The sequence below is a fragment of the Melanaphis sacchari genome, unplaced genomic scaffold, assembly GCF_002803265.2.
Source record: "Melanaphis sacchari strain LSU unplaced genomic scaffold, SCAv2.0 Contig32_pilon_pilon, whole genome shotgun sequence".
Lineage (NCBI taxonomy): Eukaryota > Metazoa > Arthropoda > Insecta > Hemiptera > Aphididae > Melanaphis > Melanaphis sacchari.
Window position 1 is genome coordinate 2726475 of NW_020271199.1, and position 24832 is coordinate 2751306.

The window sequence follows — 24832 nt, forward strand, 5'->3', positions numbered from 1 at the left end:
TTTAATTTTAATAGCTATATTAAAAAAAACATACTTAGTACTTAGTATTTTAGTAGTATAGGCTGATAAATCGTTTCCGCTCAGAATTGTTTTTCGTATATAATATGATTACCTACCTTTGAATTCAAATTTAACACACCTATAATAGTGACCTACTGGCTACTTGATACCTACTGTACAGTAGAATAGTATTTAGCTAATTTATTTTGTTAATAAAAATTATGAAAACTTAGTATTCTTTTAAAAAATTATTTTAAAAATATTAAAATACATAAAATATAAGCACTGTTCAACAAAGCGGATAACTACAATGACTTTTTTAATCCTATAAAATAAAATCTACGATTCTACTATTTTTATATTCGGACGAATTTTTATAGGACTATTGTCCAATGAATAGAAAATATATAGCAATGTAATTATTTTATATTTTATAAGAATTTACCAATATTCGCATATAAAAGCTCTAATTTTAAAAACAACTTAGTAGTCAATTAAATAATCACCGAAATAGTTATCAAACCTTGATTTTATTTGATATATTCGTACTACGATTTGGAAATTAATTATTAATCCCATAACTTTGATATTCTTTTGTTCTAAAATATCAATACATAAACTGATATGTTAGGTATATACGTGTATAATATTTTTTAAATAATCGTGACCTCTTTTCTTGTTATACAGTGGTTTTGGAGGGAAGGTGCGGTTAACTTCCATATGACCATATTTACATCACAAATAAGTAATATTCTATGTAATCAATTTTCATATTTTCTAATGACACTTTTTTATAATTAATATTAATTATTTTATTTATAATTTTTACTAATGATGATTACAGATAGTCATCTATTTATTAATCTGATAAAAATACAATTTAAAATAGTTGTTTTTAAATATTTTTTTACAATACACAGTACTTATAACTTTATGAGTTATGAGTGTTATGACTCAATGTCTAAATACGTATAAATGCATAGAAACTATATACTTTTATAAGCACGTATAATATCATAGTATTCGTATTGTTGTAATTTGTAAAACTACTAACTACTGAGTAAAGCGAACGAAATACATTAAAATGCGTCACGAAACAATAATTATGCAGACGTCTATCTCGACCCTCGTGACATTTCAGAAAATTATTCAAAGTAAGTACCTACCTAATCATTTCGAATATTTAATGTCAATGTACAACGCGATTATAAGTAAAGTTGTATATATTATCTACCTACTGGCGGTAAATTTTAGTTACTTATACAAGCGATAGTACTTACATACCACTTAGTAGCTACATTGTTTAAACATTTTTAATACAGTGAAAGCGCAGCACTGTAGGATATTCGGTGTATTTTAACTTGTGGTTTCCTATTTTATTGCTCTATTCACTTCATTAGGTATTAAAATACCTATTGCATAATTAGTAATTACATGTATAGGTATTCGCATTAAAACGTAAGATAGTGTGTTATGCATCATCTAATCACACATTGTACTTACCCGAGACATATTTAAAAAGAGATAGGTACCTACCTAGTTAGTTTCTAAATAGAGAGGCTGGGTGGGGATTTTGCCACCATGCCGTCAATACTATAATTTATCTTGTCTTCTTTCCTCATATTATAAAACGTGTTGTGTTTGCGCCGTTGTTCGCTGGAAGTGACGCTCCATGTGAGGTACTACCCATCAGAAAATTAGATTTTTTTTTACCTATGTCGTATTGCCGTTATATTTAATATATTTCCACCGACCGCCCGTTTTCGTTATCAGTCGTTATTATTGCTATTATTATTACTCTTTTTCTGCTTTTTGTCCGTTTTGAGAGATTTGTTAAACGTTAAGGTCATTAGTAGGATTCAGATCAAATGTTTGAGCGCAGCTACCGCAAACATCAGTACCTATATAATGTTAATTGTTTTATAATTTTGAAAGCGATTGACACACATTAAATCATAATTCATCATTATAGGTAAACCTACATGTATTTTAATACTGAACAAGTATTGAGCAATTTTTTTAACAATTTGACTTTATATATTCTTTGTATTCTAAACAATGTAAAAATACATATTAACTCAAGAGCCTTACATCATGAAATACATATATTTTTGAATTGCATTATTTCAAGTCATATAATATTTAAAAATGTGTATTGCATGTTAATCTTGGCTTTAGTTATAAAACATGAAGTATTGTAGATACTAAAAGATCATCAGATAAACAAAATAAAAGTACTTTATAAGATTTAACAAATTCTCTTTAAATAATAACTTTACTGTTGAAAGGTGAATTAAAAGCAATATTAACATGTTTTGTCTTATAAGATACAACTTGTTTTTTTTTTTAATGTTTAATATATAAATTAATACAAATTACTGTTGCAATTTCTTAAATAATAAAATTATGTAACACTCATCATTAAAAATTTCAATCTTGAATTTTACTGATTGAATTATGTATTTAATTTTTTTTTCTTAAAATAATATGATTTTTGTGGTAATTAGATCTGTTGATCTATAGGTTAATGACTTACAAATTAAATCTTATCACTATAATATTTAGTGAGACATATATTCTAACTTTATAATATATCAGAAAATTAAAAATGCTTTAATCAAATGGTAAATAAATATTAAAAATATATAACTAAATTCTTGTTGGTTATAAGTATTTTTGATGACAAATAGGAATTGATTAATTAAATACATTTTGATTTAAAAGTTCAAATCACAACATTTTAAGAATTTTAACTTGAAAAATGGCTGATGTTGGACTATAAGTTACAACTTATGAGAGTAAGATCAAGGATATTTTAAATAACATATAGTATACCATCATCAACTAATACCATTGATTTATCATCTGTATTCATTGTATCTGTTATCACTCCATCGCCAGTTGATTGAGGTTGAAACTTGTAAAGTTCCTCCATGAATTCTGTTTATATTCGTTGTACATCATCTAAATTAAATACACCAATTACATCAGAAAAAATTTGTGCACTTAAGTGGACTGCTTCATTTTATGTTGGAAGAGTATTATATTTTATTTTTCCTCTAAAATAAAATATTTATTATAAGATATTAAAAAAAAATTATAATATATACCAATTCCAATTTTTAACCAAGCTGCAGGCTGATGTAAATATATTTGGAATTTCATTTCAACCAACGTTTCCAAATCGTCTAGCTTTTAAATACAAAAAGTGTTCACATGATTCATATTGTCAAATTCTATATAACTTGTGCATCTATTCAAACACAAAATTAAAATGTACTTCCTTAATTACGGTATTTAATAAAATAATAAATTCAAATTAAATAACATGCAACTCATCAAACTCCAATCAAGTACGACTTGTCGACTTATAAACATTTATATATTCAACTATTAATTAGATTTAGATATCTTTATTTATTTTAATAAATAAACTAGATAATAAATCACATTTGATATTTCTAAAATGTATACATAGACAAATGAAAAAAATATCTTACATGCAGTGTTGGGTAGTAAGTAACATAAAATAATAATTTTTATAAGCTATGCTTAAAATATAATGATTTACTGTTTTGAGTACTGAGAATTATTTTTATTTTTTATTTATCAGAAAAATTAGTGATTCTAAAAACATCAATAATAGATGATAATAGAGTGGTTAGAAACCACTCAATCCTATACAACTATTCCATATGGCCTGCTCTAAATGACAGTTAAATTGAATACCTATTTTATATGTAACATGATATAGCTTATGAAACTTTTTTGATTTTGGATGCGACCCAAAAGTTTAAAGAGGTTGCCGATTACTGGTATAATAGATTAATTTTAATTTTTTTTTCTTTTTTAATAAAATTCTTAAAGCACACCCTAAACTATAAAAAAATTATTTATTACTAGTCGAAACTTTTTTTTCATACTTGAGAAGTAGATAAAACAACTAAAAAAAGTTCATAAAATAAATAATATCTTTAGCTAGGAGTTATGTAATATACAATGACTGATTTGCAATAATATAAATTATATATCTATTCTTTAGTTACATGTCTCACAATTGTAGCAGCACAAGTAATAGATTCTTCAATATTTCCAGAACTTGCAACATTTTTCAATCTTACGCTACTGGTAGTAGATGTTTTGTCTAAAACTATATCTGGACAATTCAATAATTTAATATGTTTATTCAACTGGATTTCTTGCATGTTCCTAAAACTGAATTTTTAAATCTATCAGTTTTAACAATAATTCAAACAATCAATTATATTTATTCACATAATATATAAACAATATTTTATTTTAAACTAATTATTGGTATTTAAACTATAGCTTGTATTTAGTAAAATTAAAATCAAATTATTATACTTGGTTACACCAGGAACAGCTCCAATTGAACAGGTTCTGGACCTTTTTAAATTATTAATCAAACTACTTTTACCAACATTAGGCATACCTAAAACAAGTTAAAACAAAAAGAAAAGTAAATATGTATAATATTATGATGTTATGATTAACAATTTTAACTATAATTTACTATAAATTTATTTCTTAAAAAATTTTCTTACTTACAACACCTAAACAATTCATGTTTTCATTGTTACTATGACAGTAGTCATAACTAATTTTGCACCAACACACAGATTAACAGCTTTTTCTGTATCTTTTTTACATTGATTCATTTTTCTACGACCAATTTGCGAACTAGATTGTTGAGTACTAGGTATAAATTGGTAATGCTTAAGTTCCTAATTGCCCTCTGAAATAGGACAGTCAATCATAAACTATTTTTGATAGAATCAAGTCAGTTATGTTCAATACCACAACAAGTTTTTTTCCAAAGTCTTGTGCTGATTCAATCACGTGCATCGACTACCTTTAAAACAACGTCAACAGCACTAACTACCTTAACAATTAATAACTAAATTTAATTATTTTTAAAATACAAAAATAATTTGAAGTAAAATACAAACCTTTTCTGAATTCATCTTAAAAGGTTTTATTATCCAATTTCACAACATTTTTATAAGCCGACTCTTCTTCTACATCTTCGAACTTCAACAAATCCAGCTTGCATAGATTCAGGTTTTTTTTTACAAACTAACCTAATGTCTGAAATAAAGGAAGTGATTCAGGTATTTTCTCAGGTTTTTTTTAGGTGCAGAAGCTTTTTGAACATTTGTTATTCATATTGATTTTTACTTTTTTCCTATAAATTGACAAATAATATAAAACATACAATAATTTAATTCATTTTATAAATAGTACGTACTTGCATAATAGTAATACACTATTATACATCAACAAGTAATGAATTTAATAAAATTTTAGTAATTTAAAAAAATAATAGTGACAAACATTTTTTCCATTTCAGAAATACTCTTTGATTTTTTGATTTACCTGAGTTTTAAATATATTGTATACATTTAAATTAACACAGATAATTTGAGCAATGTGAATAAAGTTAAAAGGAAAATATTGTATACATACTAACTTTTTCACTACCCAAGGTTCAAATTTGTTCAAAAAAAAAATAAATAAAAATATATAATGTACTGTTGATGTAGCTTGACACGTTTACGTATAATTAATTTTCATTATAATAGATAAGGGTTGATATTTTATATAAAATACCTTATATATGATTAGAACGAAGACTCAGAATAATGAGAAAAACCATAAATCACATATAGAATCAAAATATTTATAATTTTCAAATAATGTCTATGAAATAACCACGTTGTAAATAACATTTTTATTTTTTATCTTGATGTTTTAATTCGTTATAGTAATTCTGTGTTGGTATTATTATCTTATCAATCGCTCAATTTACGACGATAACTTCAGTTGAAGAGGGAGCTATTTATCGGATCTCTAATCTCGATGACTGAATATATAATTATAAACTAATACTGAAATGTTTGGTATTCTGTAAAGCCATTAGACGTATTGGATTATTTCGAAGAGCTTTTTTTAATATCCATATAGACTTTAGGAAATCCGACCTAAACGCATCGAACTACAACAATGAGTAATGTGAGCATGTTTGCAGAATTTATCGGTAAAAAGGTAAATAAGGTGAGATGGAAGCCCAATGACCTGATGGCATCGACAATGTTTGTCACCGGTTCATGGGACAACGAAGAGGTGAGATTAATAGATTGGTATGTAGATTAATATACACGAGCGTTTAATTTGTTTTTTTCCCTATTACAGGATAATGTATTGGAGTTGTGGGGACTGACTTCAGAAAAAGAAAATCACGTCAAAGATTTTCCTCCAAAACTTTTGGATAGTGTACATCAAAACGGAAATGTTACACAAATAAGAGTATGCATAATAATAATATTAGTATTATTCACGTTTACAACAGTTAGTAATGGTTGATTAAGTGTAGACTAGTGAAGTCTTTTAATAGGATAAAGATGAAATATTCTTATTCCATCGAGTCGCACACATATATAGATGTGCACTCTAATTTTCTCTTATTATTGACATTAATAAATTTAATAAACTATTGATAACTTATTTACAGTTATTGATGTTTTAAATTATTTATTTATTTAATAATAATAAATGCTATACAGTTTTTATTAGATTAACTAAATATTATTTATTGTTGTTTTTAGTTTTTTGACAACAAATTTATAGCTGTTAGTACTGACAATGGAGCAGTTAAAGTATATCGTGTCATTGGCGAGAATGAAGAAGATTCTAATATCCATCTTGATGAAGTAATGGCTTGGGAAACTCTACATTCAATTGGGTAAGTTTATAATTGTATTTTACTTTGGTATTTGGATCATTTATATGTGTTATAGTAATTATATTGAATAGTTATCATTTTTAAATTAATAATTTTAACCAGAAAATACCTATGAATTAATGCTGTGATCTAATTTCCTTTGCTAGCATGACTTGAATTTAATATATTATTATTTACAGCGAAGGACAGAGATGCTCTTGCAAAGATCTTGCTATATGTAACTATACATTAGCAACTATTGGTGATGATTATAAACTTAATGTCATATCATTAAACACTAAACAAATTCATCAAGTTTTAGGTAAGTTAATATTTTATTGATTTGTTAATTTAACTAGTTAAATATTTTTTTAATAATTCAAGAATTTTAATTTTTAATAAATATTTACATGTAATATGAATGTTTAATTATTTAGAAGGCATATGTAGCTCACCTTTAACATGCATTTGTTTCTTAACTGATAATGAAGTTCTGTGCTGCAATTCACTAAGCCAAATGAAAGTTTGGGATTTACGAGTTGCTAAAAGTAGTATAACTGCCAACATCAATAATTTCTCTCAGGTAATATTAATAATAATCATGTAATGTTTCATACAAAATACTTTATACATCTGAATTTTAGACTCAAGTGCCAATAACATGTATTGCTCAACATCCTTGTCAAAAGCATTTTATTTTCACTGGTTCTGAAGAAGGAGATATTGGTGTTTGGGACATGAGAACTAACAGCTTATTAACAACTATGAGTAGTGGTGATGTATCATCACTTGCTGAGATAGCATTCCACCCTTTAGAACCAGACCATTTGTTTACGTGTTCGTTTGGAGGAAGATTATTACAATGGAGTTCTAAACAATCTCATATGCGTCGTATTGACTTAGGTATATAGATTTGTATATGGGTATTAAAACTAATGAGACAATTAACACATTTTATGACACATAATAAAAAATAATTATAAAATGATAATTTTTTTTATGTGGTCTAAATCAAATTATACTGATTCTCAATCGTAATATTTAAAAATAAAGTCTTGATCTGTTATAGAATATTTATGTAAAAATTAAAACAGGATAATCTATTATATACAATAGTTGCATCAGATAAGGCACAACGCACTCGATGTACAAAATAGGATTGACTTGGTAGCAATCATGATTGCTGCTGACCTTAAAAAATTGTCAATGTAACTAAGCCTAGTTTTGCCCATAATAAGAATTAAAACGTTCATGAATGATGATAGTTTTATAATTTTAATTGTAGTTTAATTAAATTAATGTTTTAGGGGATATGGAATATTCAAATTTTTGGGTGAACACGGAAAAGATAAAAACACAATTGTCAATCAATGACGTGATACAACCAATTTATATGCCAATAAATTCATTGGATATACAAAAACAACAAATTATTTGTGGTGCTGACAATGAAGCAGTTTACTTTCAACGTAATCTTAAACTTTAAATTTAAGCATAATTTAACAAAACACACCATTAAAAAAAAAAAAAAAATATGAATAAGTTTATTTAAATTTTATTATGTTGATAAAAATAAATTAAACCATTTTTCTTAAAATCTTGCTGGTTGTTTTTTGAAATGTTCAAACAGTAAACCGTTAAATTTTCTCCTTTAATTATTAAAAATAATCTTTTACTATAAACATGTTGAAATACTTTGAGATTTTAGTATGATGTTTATAACACTAAAAGTTATGAAAGTAACTAAACTTAGGTATGTAAACGTAATATTATATTACACAAGTATTTCTAGTCTTCTCAAAATGTATTTTTAAGTTAGTAAGTCTTAATATTATGTATCATTCATTTATAGATCCTAACCTAATTATATACTATTATAAGCACGTATAATATTGTATTGTTGTACAAACTACTAACTCCTAAGTGAAGCAAACAAAAAAATTAAAAAATTATTCTAAATAAGCATCTATCTAATCATTTCAAATATTTAATGTGAATGTACCTAAACAACACGATTATAAGTTGTTAATACTGGCGGTAAATTTTAGTTACCTACTTCAAGCAATAGTACCTAGTATCTACATTGTTTAAACATTTTTAATACAGTGAAAGCACAAAAAGTAGAATATTTGATGTATTTTAACCTGTGGTTTTCTATTTTATTGCTCTATTCACTTCATTGGGTATTAAAATACCTATTGTTTATATATTCACATTAAAATGTAAGACAGTGTGTTGTGTATCATTTAATCACACATTGTACCTATCCGAGACATATTTAAAAAGAGATAGTTAGTTTCTAAGTAGAAATACTGTATGGAGACTCTGTCTCATACTGTCCATGTTGTACTAAATCATAAGATTTAGCTTAATTTTAAAACCATTGAATCACAAAACATTTTATAGAATCTTGTAGTGTAAAATAAATACAAGGTACAACGAAAAATACCATTAAAACAATTATTAAAAAAAAATCACATAAAAATATTATTTTAAATTCTTAATTTAACGAAGTTGAAGGAAATATTAATGACGAGGGTTTAGAGTTTCTTTATATACCATCAGTGCTTGGTTAGTCGGTAGACATAATAGTATAAAGTATGGAACATACACATGAATGTATGATCATAGGAGATGGACAATAATTAATCGATTAGTTATTACTAAAAATGGTTAAAATGTATTACAGATTATTATCTAAAACTTAGATCCTAATTTATAAGTAATTGTTAAAAATTAACGTTAAAATTTACTAAAATGTTGGTCAGGTACAAGAATACAAAATGTAAATAACTAACTAATATTGATGGTTCAAATCACATTTACGTATAAACATCAAATGACAAATGTCAAACTACACCTAATATATAAGGTAATATTATAAATTATATTATGTTGGTACGATGTATGTATAGCATATGTATGTGCATTGGGCAGTATATATTATGCTTGTACATGATTAATACTGATCCTTTATACCTATTATAAAATAAATTAAAGTTTACAATTTATAACACAGATATATATATATTTAAGCGTTTAATATTACTAATAATAGTGGAAAGTAAAAATAAGTACTTAGACAGTGGTATATATGATTTTTTTTTTAATTTGAAATGGCATAGGTTAAAATTGTGTTATTTTTTATTAATAATAATAAAGTAAGACATTCCTAGCCAATAGACTATCTGAATCTACAGATATTCATATAGATTTGTACATTTTTAATAAATTAAACACGATAATAAAAGTGCATGAAGTAGCACGTTTGATCGAATGAATCGTTTTTAAGTATTCTAACATTAAATAAAAATACAATATAGCTAGATCAAAGTTTTTTTCAAAAAAATAACAACTTTTGTATCAATTGAATTGCAATAAAAACAACTTACCTTGTATTAAATTATCAAACTAATTTACGTGCTAACAGACATTTTATTAGATTTAACTAATTATAAAAAAAAAGTCTCAAATTGAAAATTTCAAATGTCTCAAAATAACAAGACCGATTTTATCGAAAACTAGCTGAGAAGAAATGTTAAAGAATAAATAGAATACAAATAAGAATAAACCAATAAAAAAAAAACTCAAGTTTAATACATTTTTCCCTACTCGACCTCAATGTGTAAAAGATATAGTTTCTATGAGTCGTGACAGAAATAAATTTATCATTGATCATTAGTATTTTAGAATAATATTAAAATATATTTGCTATTGGTTTTCAACTTTTATACAATTAATCTTAAAAATATACATTTATATACTGGTTTGATTATTAAGTAACTTTACAGTTATTTACATTTTATACAAAATTGTATAGATATTTTAACACACACATTAACATCTAATAAATTAAATAAAAATTAATTCAAGTCTTGTTATTAATTTAACCGGAAGTGCAATCAAAAGTAGTTTAAAAAAAATTTAGATTTTATGTAAATCTTATTGAGTTGTTGAATACATTTATCAATACTATTATTCAATTATTTTTATTATTATAAAATGTATTATGAACATCATAGGTGTATTTTACTAGTAAATTGTACTTTAATACTTTTTTAAAAATGTTTTCTGTGGATGTGTTAAAAATACATAGTAGTACAGTATAACATAAAAAATTCACTTATTTAAACATATTTTCAAAATTATTTAATATTAAAATTTATACTTATATTTTCTAAAGTCAAAAACATATTTTAAAAATAATAAATAGTATTAATACTTACTTATTTAAATAAAATATTGTGTAATGTAATATTATTTTAAATTATACATTGTTAAAAAATAACAAAAACTGATTTAAGATTTTAATTTTTAGTCTTATGTTCTATCTAATGAAAAATTTCATCTCTATAGTAATGTCACGTCATAACACAGTACAATTTTTAAGTATTTAAAATTAGAAAAATTTTAAACTGATAGTTTGTCGATTTCATCCTATTTATAAATTAATCCAATTTTTTGTCCAAGGTTATTTTTAAGAATATTCATTCTAAAATTTTAGAACTATTAAAAAAATTACAATTAAAAATATTAACTATATTAATAAGTATTTGTTAAGTTATATACAAACAAATTCCTAAGACATAATACCCAACTTGCAATTTAGGTTTGGGATAAATCATTCAACAACACATTAAATTCATACTCAGATTTATTATTTGCTTCCATCTCATAGCCTGAGCACAGTGGTGTACAACAAACAAAGCACTACACAATAACTTAAATATAGATACTGTCGATCAATTAGCTAAAAAAAACTAAACAAAATGTTATTCACAAAATTTGTACCATTTAAATCCTTATATTTCTTTCTTATTCTAACTTACACTCCTTGGTCATCTTTCACACTGTCAAGACATTGGTGTCACATCTTATTGGTTCAAAAATAAAATTCTGAAAGATTCTATTAATGGATATCCTTTCTCATCAAATCATAATTTATTGTTATATATTCTGTATATGTCATCTTATTTACTTACTATATAATTGAAAATATAGATTGTAAATCAGTCTTTCAATAATAAATAATAACCACATTTATATAATTATATAAACAATTTAACTTCATGCATTTTTTTATCTTCTAAACAATGTAAAAATACATATGAACTTGAGTCTTACATCATGAAAATTATATATTTTTGAATAGCATTATTCTAAGTCATAAACTTAAAAATATGAATTGCATATGAACCTTGGCTTTAGCTATAAACCAAAACATATAAAATATTGTAAATACTGATAGATCAACAGATAAATGAAATGAAAGTACTATATATAACTGTGAATTAAAAGATAAACGAGAAAATTTTTTTTGCTTTAGTCCCATTCAATTTAGAGAAGTATTGAGCAACTAATATATTGTCTTTATATATTTAATTTTCAATAATTTTAATTAGAAAACTTGAGTTTTTACTACTTCTGTAATATGAAAATATTATACCTTTCATACAAAAATTTTGTTTTTTACAAGTTACTTTTCATGTGTTTATCCTAAATACAAATAATAATAATACTAATGTACAATTGTACAAAAATGTTATCAGCTAAATAAAATGGGTAAATCAAAAACTACAGGTTAGAAATTATATTATTTTTATTTAATTAATTATGTAGAATAAAATTTAAATAGTATATTTTTATAAAAACCCCTGAAGGTAATATAAATAGTTTACATAAAAATTATAAATATAATTTTAAAATATGGATTAATAGTTTTGTTTAGCACATAAAACATATGCAATGAATAAGATTAAGATTTGATAAATTCATTTGACAATAATAACTATTGACCGTGAATTAAAAGCGATATCAACATGTTTTGTCTTATAAGATACATTTTGTTTTTTTTTATACTTAATATATTATTTAACACAAATTACTCTCGAAATTTCTAAAATGATAAAATTATGTAACACTCATCATTTAAAATTTCAATCTTGAATTTTACTGAATGAATTGTGTATTTAATTTTTTTTTCTTAGAATAATATGATTTTTGTGGTAATTAGATCTGTTGATCTAAAGGTTAATGACTTACAAATTAAATCTTATTACTATAATATTTAGTGAGACATATATTCTAACTTTATAATATATCAGAAAACTAAAAATACTTTACTCAAATGGAAAATAAATATTAAAAATATATAATCAAATTCTTGTTGGTTATAAGTATTTTTGATGACAATTATGAATTGATTAATTAAATCAATTTTGATTTAAAAGTTTAAGTTACATTTTAAGAATTTTAACTTAAAAAATGGTTGATGGTGAACTGTAAATTATAACTTACAAGAGTAAAAACTAAGATGTTTTAAACAACAATAAATAATATTATAGGACAATAAAAGAATTAAGTTTTGAATTTGATTTTGGTAAACAACATAAGTGAAAATAGTAAAAATAATACTTAAAGACTATTAAAGCATTTACCAAAAAAAAAAAAAAATGTTTTTATAATATATTAAATACATTCATTTCATACGTTAGATATGCATACATTTATAATATGTGACATTAATATAAATGTACTTAATACAAATTGATTAACAATTTCTTATAATATATTTATCTTTAGTTGAGAAAGTTAATAATAATTATATAAATTAAAAATAAGTTTTAAAACAACTAAGGTATATATAAATAATATATATATATATACATATATATATATGAGTGGGCAAATGTGGATTTGTTTACAATTCAATAGATATAAAATAAATTGATAATAAATAATATCTATGAATAAAGAATGTTACGAAACTTATTATAATTTAAGACAGAAAAAAATAGCACATATCATAAAATAATATAGAAATAAAAGATTCCATCCAACAATATTTTACTGAAAATAAAAATTAATTAATTAATTGTTATTAATGATGAATATTAATAATAAATATCTAATTACCTTAACATTGCATACAAGATTTATCTTTTTCCACATTTGTATTGGCTTCACATTGAAGGATTTTCTGTTGTACTCCAGAATCAGCAGCATTCAAATCAAGTCTATAATATAAAAAACAAGATATGAATAAATTTTTTTTGAAATAGTGTTACATTATAAATAATATTTTAAATTTTGAGTAAAGCAAATATATATTGGTATATAAAAAAATTCATTTTTGAAAATTTGATAAGTCATATGTAAAAATTATATAAATTTTTTATGAAGTTCATAAGAGTAGATTATATTTTTTTTCAAAATATTTAAATGGTTTTAATAATTATTAACAACCATTAAGTGTAAGTATAATATATGATCAAATTACAGCTCTCTTTATTAATCAACACAATTTTGTTTTCTTAATGTTCTCTATCTTTATTACGTCACAAAAATATTAACAGCCTTCAAAGAGACTTAAAAATAATATGTATTATTATATAATATTTTTTATTTACGATATATTAATTATTAACACGTTGACTGTCTCATAATACCCACTAGTAAACGAAAGTAATGGTTTTATTGTGAAGTTATTTAGGATGCCGACGACCTAAATCATATTATTAATGTGAAGCCACTTGGGTTGCCCGCTACCCAATTTAATATCAGAAAAATTAAATACATATAATTCTTCAATGCTTGGAGAAATAGTATTTATATTGAACCATGGCACAGACAAAAAGAATTTGAACATTTATAAAAAACAAAAAAACAAATTCCTTCAACAGATTCTAAAAATATAAGCTTTTTTTTTAAATTGAAGAATTGGAGCTATTTTTATTAATGTATAAATTATATGGCCTGATACGCGCTGATATGACTTGAGTTGTCGGCAAACATCTGGTAGTCAACGTGTTAGATGTTTAAATCATTTTTAATTCACTAATAAGTATTGTATTACATTTAAATAATTTTGTATAACATACCTTCCATCTTGAATGCATTCATAAATTATCTGAGCAGTTTTAAGGAAAGCATCTTCAACATACTCTCCGCTAAATATTAAAAAATAATTTATCAATAATCAAATAAAAAATGACACGAAAAAGTTCTATTATTAAACATATATCATTACGTTTTGGCACTTGCTTCCAAAAACATTAATCCATTTTCATCAGCAAATTGTTTGGCTTCTTCATAGGACACATCTCGATTACTTTCCATATCCAACTTGTTCCCAATCAAATAAATCACCTTTACAATAAATTAAATACAATATTAATCTATGAAACATTAATTGGTAAGATAAAATAAAATAAAAAATAGTCATATTCACACATTATAAATTCATAGTAGGTGTTTGTGTTATTATTGTTTATTAATATTGATCTAAGAAAATTATTATCCAAACAACATTTTTATAAATGTATACCATAACTAGTTCAGAATATTTAGGATTTTTTAATTCAAATTTAAATAAAATTAAGAACTATTTTGATAATGCTTACTTTATAATATAAAAGATATAGAATAGTTGGTTAAAAAATATCTTTTAAGTACATATTTCATATTAAATTTAACCAATAATAGATTATAAAGTACAAATTACTGCATGTATTATGTATTAATAACCTAAACATAACAATAGAAACAAATTTAGTAATATATGCTTTAATAATGAACACTATGTTTGGTTAATTATCAAATAATAACTGAAAGATAAAATTGAGAAAATTTGTAAAATTAAATATAGTTATTTGTTTATTATTTATGTTACAGATTCTTTTTTGATAATTGTATCAGATTTACAATAATACCTTTATTTTGTACGCCATTCCTCTTGGAAACAGTAAAACTACTTCAATCATTAGGTTAGGATGGTTTGGAAGTAGGGATAAGGAGTAAAATACTAGATACTTAAGACTTTCGTAAATATTAAAATTAGCATCTTTTAGATATTTAATGTTTTTTATAATATTTTCAATTTACATATAATAGTATATTTTAATTTTATTTTTAAGCTAAAAGCTTGAAAACTATATTAATTTCCATTATAATTTTACTAAAACTAAAAAAAAAGTTCAGCTTCAAACCACATAATTTTTTTTTTTAGATTATTTGATTTTTAAATATGACATTAGATAATCACAGGTATATAATACAAATTCCACCAAAAATATTAACTGTAATAACTTGAAATATTGTACTCTTACAGTCTAATTCAAACAAGAAGTCATTTTTAACATAATGGCATTTAAGCATTTAGAGTTTTTAATTATTTGGCAAAAATGATTTTTCTTTCTTAAATACCTGAGAATTTAATACATGGTTCCTCCAATAAAAAAATTAATTTATTATTTTAATACAAATAAATTATAAAATATTCTAAAAATAAAATATGATATACCATTTTTATTTAGAATTATTATTTAATTTTTTCTTGTAATAATTCATTATTGAATTAAAATTTAACATTTCCATTACAGTGAATTTTAATAATGAGGTAAAACCAGAGGCGAAGGTGGCAAAGGGGCAATCACCACCCAAGCCCTTGATAGTTTCAATTAATAAAAATTATACATATTTATGTATAAAATATAAAAGTAAAACACCATTTATTTTCAAATTAATAAAATTAATTGAGCACTATTAACTAAAAATATTTATTAATTAAAATGTGATAATAATAAGTCTAGTTGATTAACCCTCCAGACCCCTCGATACCCAGTCCACCCTTGGGTTATACCAAAATCTACTATATAGCAGAACAACTACCTTAGTTTTCTTGATTATATCTTATCAAACAAAATAAAATTAAAATAGACAATTTTAATCCATCAGCATTTTGTCATATGTGATAATATATTTTATATGTTATTTGTGTACAAGAAAGTAATTTATTAAAAAAAATTAATATTTTAAAACAAAGTATCTATCTATAAATTAATTCATTTCTTGCACTTTAAGTGTTCAGATTAAAATTTAAAAAAATCTTACAGTCTTCCACGATCTCATTTTATCGTATCTAATATCAATACATATGAATTATTAAATATTATTAAAATTGAAGTACAAATTATTTATTGCCTGTATTTTATTTCAATTAATATCATTAGATTGTATTTCTTATATTGGCAACGCAAATTTAATAATTAGTTGTATTGGGTATTATATGAAATAAAAACATAACTTAATTTGTAATAAAATGATAAAATGTTTGTAAACTTTACAATTAAATATTTTGTGATATGTAAAGATATATACAATTTGTATTATTCTTATCAGCTCAATTGTATCATGGAAATTGTTCAAGTATTATGCGAAACTGATCGATTTTTTAATTCACTCAAAAATTATATTATTAAGTCACAGAATTCTTTGGGATAGTGGGATATTAATTCTTAAACTAGTAATGTTCTGCATTTATCAGGATAAATTACAACTTTATTTTTCAACTAATTAAAAGAAAAAAATGAACTATTATACCTAAACACAACTTATTTTAGTATTGGAGGTGTCTAAGGTGTTTAAACAAAACTTATATTTTCAAATAAATTTTAAACCATTCAATAGTTATAAAAAATAAATAAATTTAAATATCACAGGCTGTTTTAATGGATCACTCTCAATCTATGTGAACTATTATACATAATCTGAACATTTGATACAGTATTAGTAAAAACACAGAAAAACCAACAATGCTCAAAATTGTTATTGCTTTATTGCCAGTAACATAAATCTATTTGTATAAAATAAAAGTGTTATCTAAAAAGCAGCAATAAATTGAAAACTATTTTCAATTTTATCAGATAGGTAGTATTAAAAATTTTTATTTGCTGAAGTAATTTTTAATTTCCTACCTTTAAAATTTCCTGAAGTTATGCCAATGAGTAATTTTATATTTAGATAATTATTAAAATAAAACAGCAATTATATACTTCTATGTAAATAGAATAGGTACTGTCATGCTATAATGATAAAATTCTGTTAAAATGTATTTGGTACGAATATTTTGATAACTAAAAATCATATTGAACTTTAAAAACTTACAGTTCCTGGATTTGTAAGATTGCGAGTATCAGATAACCAACTACTCAAATGATTATAAGAAGAACGTCTGGTTATGTCATATACCATCAATGCACCAGCTGCTCCGCGATAGTACGATCTAAACAACGTAGCAAAATAGATATAATTTTCATAGTACAAAGGTATACTTGTAAAAAGTTGAACCTCGTCACTGCTCGGAAACGTTCTTGTCCTGCCGTGTCCCAAATCTGAAGTTTAATTTTTTTTCCAGACACTTCAATGATTCTTGTTCCGAATTCTACGCCAATTGTGTGCGGGCAATCGGCAGTGACTGGATACGTAGATAAATAAAGATAAGTAAGTACTTCGACAAATGCTTGGAAGTATTCCATTTTTGCTGTGAAATTGACACTTACACTTTTGTTCGGTGAATTGGTGCAGTAAACACGATTTACCGACACCCATATCTCCGACTATGATGTACTTGAATATGTATGAATACTGTGAAGAAGACATCTTAGATGCAGGGATGCTTTTTGAATTCTGCAACAGATCATCAATAAACCGATTAAATATACAAACTATGGAGGGGAGTGGCAACGAAAAGTGTATGTGAACACCGAGGAACATTAGAGTATCATGTCAGTAGTTAATGGGTGGGGAGGGTGAACGGTGACGGTGTTCGGATAATCACTTGCATAGTTACATTTACGCGCCTGAATGGGAAGCGAACAACGACGGTGACGTGTTTTATTTACGTCCAGATGGATACGACGCTATAAAGAAGTAGTCGTGTAGGGCTGGTGAGCGAGTTATTCAGATATACGGCGGGGAAACAATGTTTTGTTTCTCGGTGTGTAACAAGTCGATCGGAACACGGAGGCAGATATAATTTGTTAAAACCTACCGTTCGTTTTTGGACGCCGATATCGGAAGAAACACGTACGCGGTCGTTCTGCGTGAGACAATAAGTCTCACTGTGTTAGTTATGTTAAAAAATATTATTATGCTTTGTACGATGCGCGCGGGCGCGCGAACGACAACAAACAAAAACACACAGACATACACACACACACACACACACAAACGAACGTGCGCGAGAAATAAAATAATTAAAAAACGAACAATCAAGTCGACGGCGGCGACAGATCTGTAGGTGGATTATGGTGGAAAACAATATTATTGCTAAGTCGACGATTACACGATTGTTGTTATCGTGGCGGCCCGAGGTAGATCGTAAATAAAAATTATTAATCTGCACTTGGGGCATACGCAATTCAAGTCGTAGCAGTATCTACTGTATCCGTACTTTTATAACAATATTATTAAATCGATTGTCGTTGGCCGCGCACTACTGAGTACTTTTTTTACCTACGGTATCGCACGTCTCGGTCGACTGACGTTTGTTATTTTGATATTCGACGTCGTCGTGATATAAGTTGTGATATATTATTATGAAACAATACGTACGGTGGAAACGATACAGCAGCTCACCGCTAGCAATTGCGAATATTGAAATCGGGATTACTTGATAAGAACGGCGGCGCAGTAAGTCGTACGATCCCGACGGCAAGCGCGTTGAGTGATCGACTGATGACGCGACGGCGGCGGCCGCCCGGTTCCCCACCATCCACGCGGCCCCGCCCGTCGATGTGCTGTACACGCCAGACGTGATCGTCGCGATATCGGTCGTCGTTGGCAATCGTATCCGCTCGTTGCTCGTAATAATTATTATACGTATTGCGTAGGTATATTATGTTATTGATAATACTGTTATTATTGATTTTTAATGCGTTGTTTTGTGTGCAATAGGTACGATAATAATAATTAAACACGATAACGAACAATGGGTACGTCTAGCCTGCAGTGTACAGGAATTTTTTACGATCGTTCGGTGTCATTAGTGGTGATCGGCGGTTAATGGCTGTCCGAATATTTGGTCACCGGACGGGGCTGCAAAGCCGTAAAGCGTCGACACGCCAGGGGACTGCATCTATACAGACGACGTCACAGCGTGTACATTGTTTGGCGGAGTAGAAAATTTCAACCATAAGGCGCCGAGCTTGGATAAAAGCTTCTCTCCTCTACTATAGTGGTTCTGGAACCGATACCGACCGATATGTCTTCCCACTTCTTAACATAATACAACAGTCGTGTTAATTGTTGTTCGTTGGTACATTATAAACGATTTTAACGCTGTGACTAGTGCTATGAATATAAAAAATATAAAATTATAAAACCTCATGATAGAATGCGTTTGAAATCACAAAAATATATTGAAAATTAAAAAAACATGTTTCATAGTTTTACGTAAACTATGTTAAAAACGAAGAAATTACATTATTCTCCTGTATACTTTAATAAAAACACATTAAACACTGTTACAAAGTATTTTGCAATAATATTATTAAAATTGACGAAATTTCCATAAAATTTAATAAAAGTAATCAACATTGTTGGAAATCTAACTTTACCTAACTAAAAAATCTAATAAAAAATAATAGAAGTCTAAAAATTATTTACTATGATCCTACCTATAACATATTATATTATAATACACAGAAAAGTTGCATCTTTGTAGGTACTTATAAAATAAAAATATATTCGTTTGATAGAAATTCGCGGTATTAATAATTATAAAATTGTTAATAACGTACACAACAGTATAATAATTAGTAATTTATGTATTGGCTACTGTTCAATGTTCAACTGCTGTTGCCTGTTTGTCTACGTATTAATAATAATTAAGCCACTGAATTAAAAGTTAGAAAGGTATTGTAATATAAATATCAAAAACTAATATACATTTTTTATAAATTATATAGATGCTGAAAATATGAAATAAATATTAGATTTAACTTAAATTAAAAAAAATAATGATCAGACCAATCAATAAAAAGCCTTTAAAGTGATATTTATAGATTTCAGTGTGTACAGAAATTAAATATAATTTATAAAATATAATAATTGCATAAATCATTATCATTGGTTTTTAAACTAAAATAAAGTATGCACGATCTATTTAATTGATATTAAGATTGACTTATACCATAATCAATTACATATTAAAGGATTTTTTACGTTATCAAGATAATTTCTTACTGTTTCGAATGTTTCGATACATCTGTCTTCCAGCGTCCGGAATACTTACTGATTTTATAAATAGGTATATAGCATATTATTATTGCAATGGCCAATGTTATAACTTAAATTGTATCTGGATAAGGCAGCAGGTAATTAATTTAACATTTGAAGAAATAATATAATTTAACATCTGATTTAAAAAAATAAAAATTGTTAACTTTTATTGTAAATAAAGTAGTTATATTAATTTGAATATATGTAATTATTAATTGATATTATCAATGACTTTATAAAAAAAGCATTTTTTTTTTTTTTTTTTTTAACAAAATAATAATAGAATAAATACCTTATTATAAAAGTCATTTTTTGACAAATTGTATAAAACTCAAACAAAAATTAAATTAAACAGTCAACATGTTTTTAAGTGGACGTTATGCCCGCATGTGTCAGCCTATAAATTAGCCATGCACAAGTGCACAACACACTACGGTTTTACTTATCCTTGAATAGAGCTCTGCGTAGTTCGGACAATGTACATATGTCACATTTTACATTAATAGTGTGTGGGATTTATAACAGAGTAACGGACTAAGTACATCGTACAATGTATATCGAGTTGGGAACAAACTGCAGTATGGTTTGATTTTGGTTCCATGGTTTGTGTCCAATAAAGTTAAAACAAAAGGCGCCTGTCTAATTATTATATTGAAAAGCGTATCTATCGTTATTTATCATAATATGTAGGTACCTACATTTATAAAAAATTATTAAAATAGCAACTTTTTTTAGTTAAATTTCGTTAGCGAAGCATTTAATGGGAATAATATTCTCTTCAAACTTCCAATTCGGTCTGTTCCGGTGTCGATACGGCTGAGGCATTGCACTATTTGTTTTGCCTTGAAACTGCACATTGAGCGTCATAGAGTATTTATACGATATCATATTATTTATTTATTATGACAATGTGATTGGTATATTTTATAAGCAGCTCTAAATGTTTAAATTTTAAAAAATGGTCTTTAAATTTTTACAGATAGGGAACAACAATGAGTTGTATTATGCAAATGTCAAGTAAATGTGTATATATTTTATACGACAACAATAAAAAACATTGACAAACCGAATTTTTTTTATTCATAAAACGCTTTAAATTTACAAATAGTCAAATACAAAATGTGTACATATAAAATAAAATCTTGCTAGTAAACTGTCTAGTTAAAACCGTTTTTTTAATCATTTTTTTTTTATAATTTTTTGTGATAGGTATTACTGATATTTAGAATTTAGTGTATTCTTTACTAGTTGAGGTTTGTTATTTGAGTTCGATAAATTATGTATAAGTATAACATTTTAAGAGCAATAAAAATAAAACAAAACGAGGAAAGTTAATTATTTTGTATCACTATGTAGGTACAAAAAACGATTTTAAGATGGTCTGTGGTCCATTTGTTTTTAATTTTATTTATATCATTATTAGTTATTTCACTTATTTACTTTTGTATTAATAATACGATAAGTTGAATTCACGTTTGCCAAAATCAAATCTCAAAAGTTATAATTAATTTTTTATTTAGTATTAGTTATTATTAACTGTCAATACGACAATACTTGATGAATCATCATAGAACGGGTTTTGTGGTATAAATAATAAATGGCTTAAAATTTTAAATGTTTTGAAATTTCATCGTAGAAAACAATAATTTTAATGTTAGTGATTTAACATTTGATTTTCAAATGGATTTAAAAAAAAATTATACTTAATATGTATTTTTGATAGTTATATACAGATTTAAGAACAAATAGTGAGGGATCTTTTATTATAATATTACATATTTAAGTAATTTGAATCAGGAAATATTTTTTTTTTATCGACTTCAATCGGTTGGGGAAACAATAAAATAAAAATCTACGGCTGTTATATACTTGTCTACTTACTAATGTACTTACTTAATCATCTGTAGTTGATAATTGGTTGAATACATTTGTTAGTTATATTTGTGGCCATAGATATGTGAATTATTATATCAAGCAGAAACAGAGCAACTATTATAAGGTACCTACAAAATATGTAAAATAAATAAATTACTAATAGATAAAGATTTGAAGTTATGTCATAAATTATATGTCAACAATATAAATATATCATGATAAAACGTCGTTATACACGAACACGAATCCAAGTTTTTAGGTTATCGAGTTAAAAATAAACCAAAGTCTAAACTAAAGACAAATTTCTAGACAAATTATTGACAATGATGAATCACAATGCATTATCATAAAAGGATGTTAGCATATTGTTTGTTTTTTCTCTTTGAATCATGTGTATCATATTAATATAGTAAGCTTATGTCCTAAATCTTGCAGTGTTTGCTTTGACATTTTATGCATTGACCTAATACTATCAAGTTTAAAATCAAAAATTTTATCTGTGTTAGTACGTTGGTATTTTTACGATATTTTAGTTTTTTTTTTATTTAGGTTAAAGGTACATAAAATGTTACAGTTTAACATTGTTGCAAACACATTAAATTATAGTAAAATATCTATGTTCACACATCATACACATATTATGATGTTCTTAACTTTAAAGTTTGATCTATACGACTATACCTACACTAAGTACTGTGTATATAGTACTAAGCGGTTCTTAGGTTATTGGCGCAGGACCTACAGACCGATTTTTCTGAAATATTGCACTATGATTCCTAATAACCTCTTGATAGTTTTTGTATTAACTTTAGCTATTGATATAGTATGCGTTATAATATTCGTTATGATGTTCACTAAAGTATCTAGGATTATTTCAAACTGTGGACATTGCCATCAAAACATTTTAATTCCTATTGATGATAAAACTAAAAATATTATTTATTTAGAAATATAATAAACTACTCAATTAAAAGCCACTCATTCATTTAAAATTTTTAAAATATCAACAAATTATTTATTAAATAAATTAACTACGAAAAAAAAAATATTATTGTTGTTGATGTATTAACGTTATATTTTTTCTACATTTTCATGCAGTACAGGACAACTAGTAACAGATAAAATTCACTATAATATTGAGTGATTAGCGATAGCCAAATTATTGGATACAAATTATGATATTCTTATTTCTTACATAATTATATATTTCTCTATTTTTGAGAACTGATAAATATTAATATAGTCGAATAGTTTACTCAATAATTTAAATATTGACAAGGACACTTAGTCATTTTTGTGCAATAGGTAGAACAGATAGGTATATGTTTATTTAATTAATAATTTGAATAGTTTGGCGTTTGGCTAATGGCTACAAAACAACGATACCTAATCAGTATTTTCATAGAAGTACCCATGTAATATAATAATAAAATAGTTATTTATAGTTTTGCTATAATGCGCGAGTGTAAAACATAATGTAGGTACCTACACCTATTATATTAAATATATATTATGAATTATGATAGTCAATTGTCAATAGATGGTATTGGGTTGGCATACTTTAAACTTTTAATTCAACTCTTAAGTGCATATTTTACAAGATCTTGAGTTAATTTTCGATAATACGCATTTATAACTTATATACTGTTATTGAATTATTAATTTCTTCGATGTTTGAAAAAAATCAACTTAATTTTATAGACATTTTTTTAAAATTGAATAATGAAAACATATTAATAATATAAAAATTTAAAATATTTATATCTTTTATATTTTTATAAACGTATTTATTAGATAGTATATTATACATAGTATTAGGTATTTAGGTACCCGTGTAATCGTGTTTTAACAACTATTTTCGTTGAATTAAAATATAATCTATATTTTTTTATTGTTATCATTAATTTTATAATTCCTAAAGTCTTAATAATTTAATTTTTTCAAACCCGAGTTATGTAACTATGACGTATAATTTTATATAAACCTACAATGACATAAACATATGTTACCTATGCCTGTCTCTAACTGATAATTTTCATTAACGGATTGCTTATTTATCTAAATTGAAAGAATGGATTGTTTATAATCGTTATAATAAATAAATTAACATTTTACTTTTGTTAATTATAATTCCAAAAGACTAACACCGACACT

General features: G+C 25.3%; 3 protein-coding genes across 7 annotated transcripts; 1 reads left to right on the forward strand and 2 right to left on the reverse strand.

The window, feature by feature from the left end:
* Window positions 1–3188: 3188 nt before the first annotated feature.
* Window positions 3189–4587, reverse strand: LOC112596632 (guanine nucleotide-binding protein-like 3 homolog). Its single transcript, XM_025342394.1, has 4 exons — window positions 4566–4587; window positions 4366–4453; window positions 4047–4215; window positions 3189–3253 (listed from the first exon to the last, which is right to left on the reverse strand). The coding sequence occupies exons 1-4, from the start codon at window positions 4585–4587 to the stop codon at window positions 3230–3232; spliced, it is 303 nt and encodes a 100-aa protein (XP_025198179.1). The 3' UTR covers window positions 3189–3229.
* A 1317-nt stretch (window positions 4588–5904) lies between these two features.
* Window positions 5905–8245, forward strand: LOC112596580 (nucleoporin Nup43-like). The gene is made up of 7 exons (XM_025342340.1): window positions 5905–6144; window positions 6214–6327; window positions 6627–6763; window positions 6943–7064; window positions 7180–7325; window positions 7387–7645; window positions 8050–8245. Exons 1-7 carry the CDS (start codon window positions 6025–6027, stop codon window positions 8226–8228), a joined length of 1077 nt encoding a protein of 358 aa, XP_025198125.1. The 5' UTR covers window positions 5905–6024; the 3' UTR covers window positions 8229–8245.
* A 5304-nt stretch (window positions 8246–13549) lies between these two features.
* Window positions 13550–19239, reverse strand: LOC112596603 (ras-related protein Rab-14-like). 5 transcript variants are annotated; one of them, XM_025342364.1, is made up of 8 exons: window positions 19136–19239; window positions 18082–18208; window positions 17870–17996; window positions 17687–17804; window positions 14772–14890; window positions 14623–14691; window positions 13658–13758; window positions 13550–13591 (listed from the first exon to the last, which is right to left on the reverse strand). In XM_025342364.1, exons 2-7 carry the CDS (start codon window positions 18179–18181, stop codon window positions 13659–13661), a joined length of 633 nt encoding a protein of 210 aa, XP_025198149.1. In that variant the 5' UTR covers window positions 18182–18208; window positions 19136–19239; the 3' UTR covers window positions 13550–13591; window position 13658. The 5 variants fall into 5 exon arrangements, with proteins under 5 accessions (XP_025198149.1, XP_025198153.1, XP_025198151.1 ...); XM_025342368.1 differs by lacking the exon at window positions 19136–19239 and adding an exon at window positions 19041–19129; XM_025342366.1 differs by lacking the exon at window positions 19136–19239 and adding an exon at window positions 19037–19123.
* Window positions 19240–24832: the final 5593 nt, after the last annotated feature.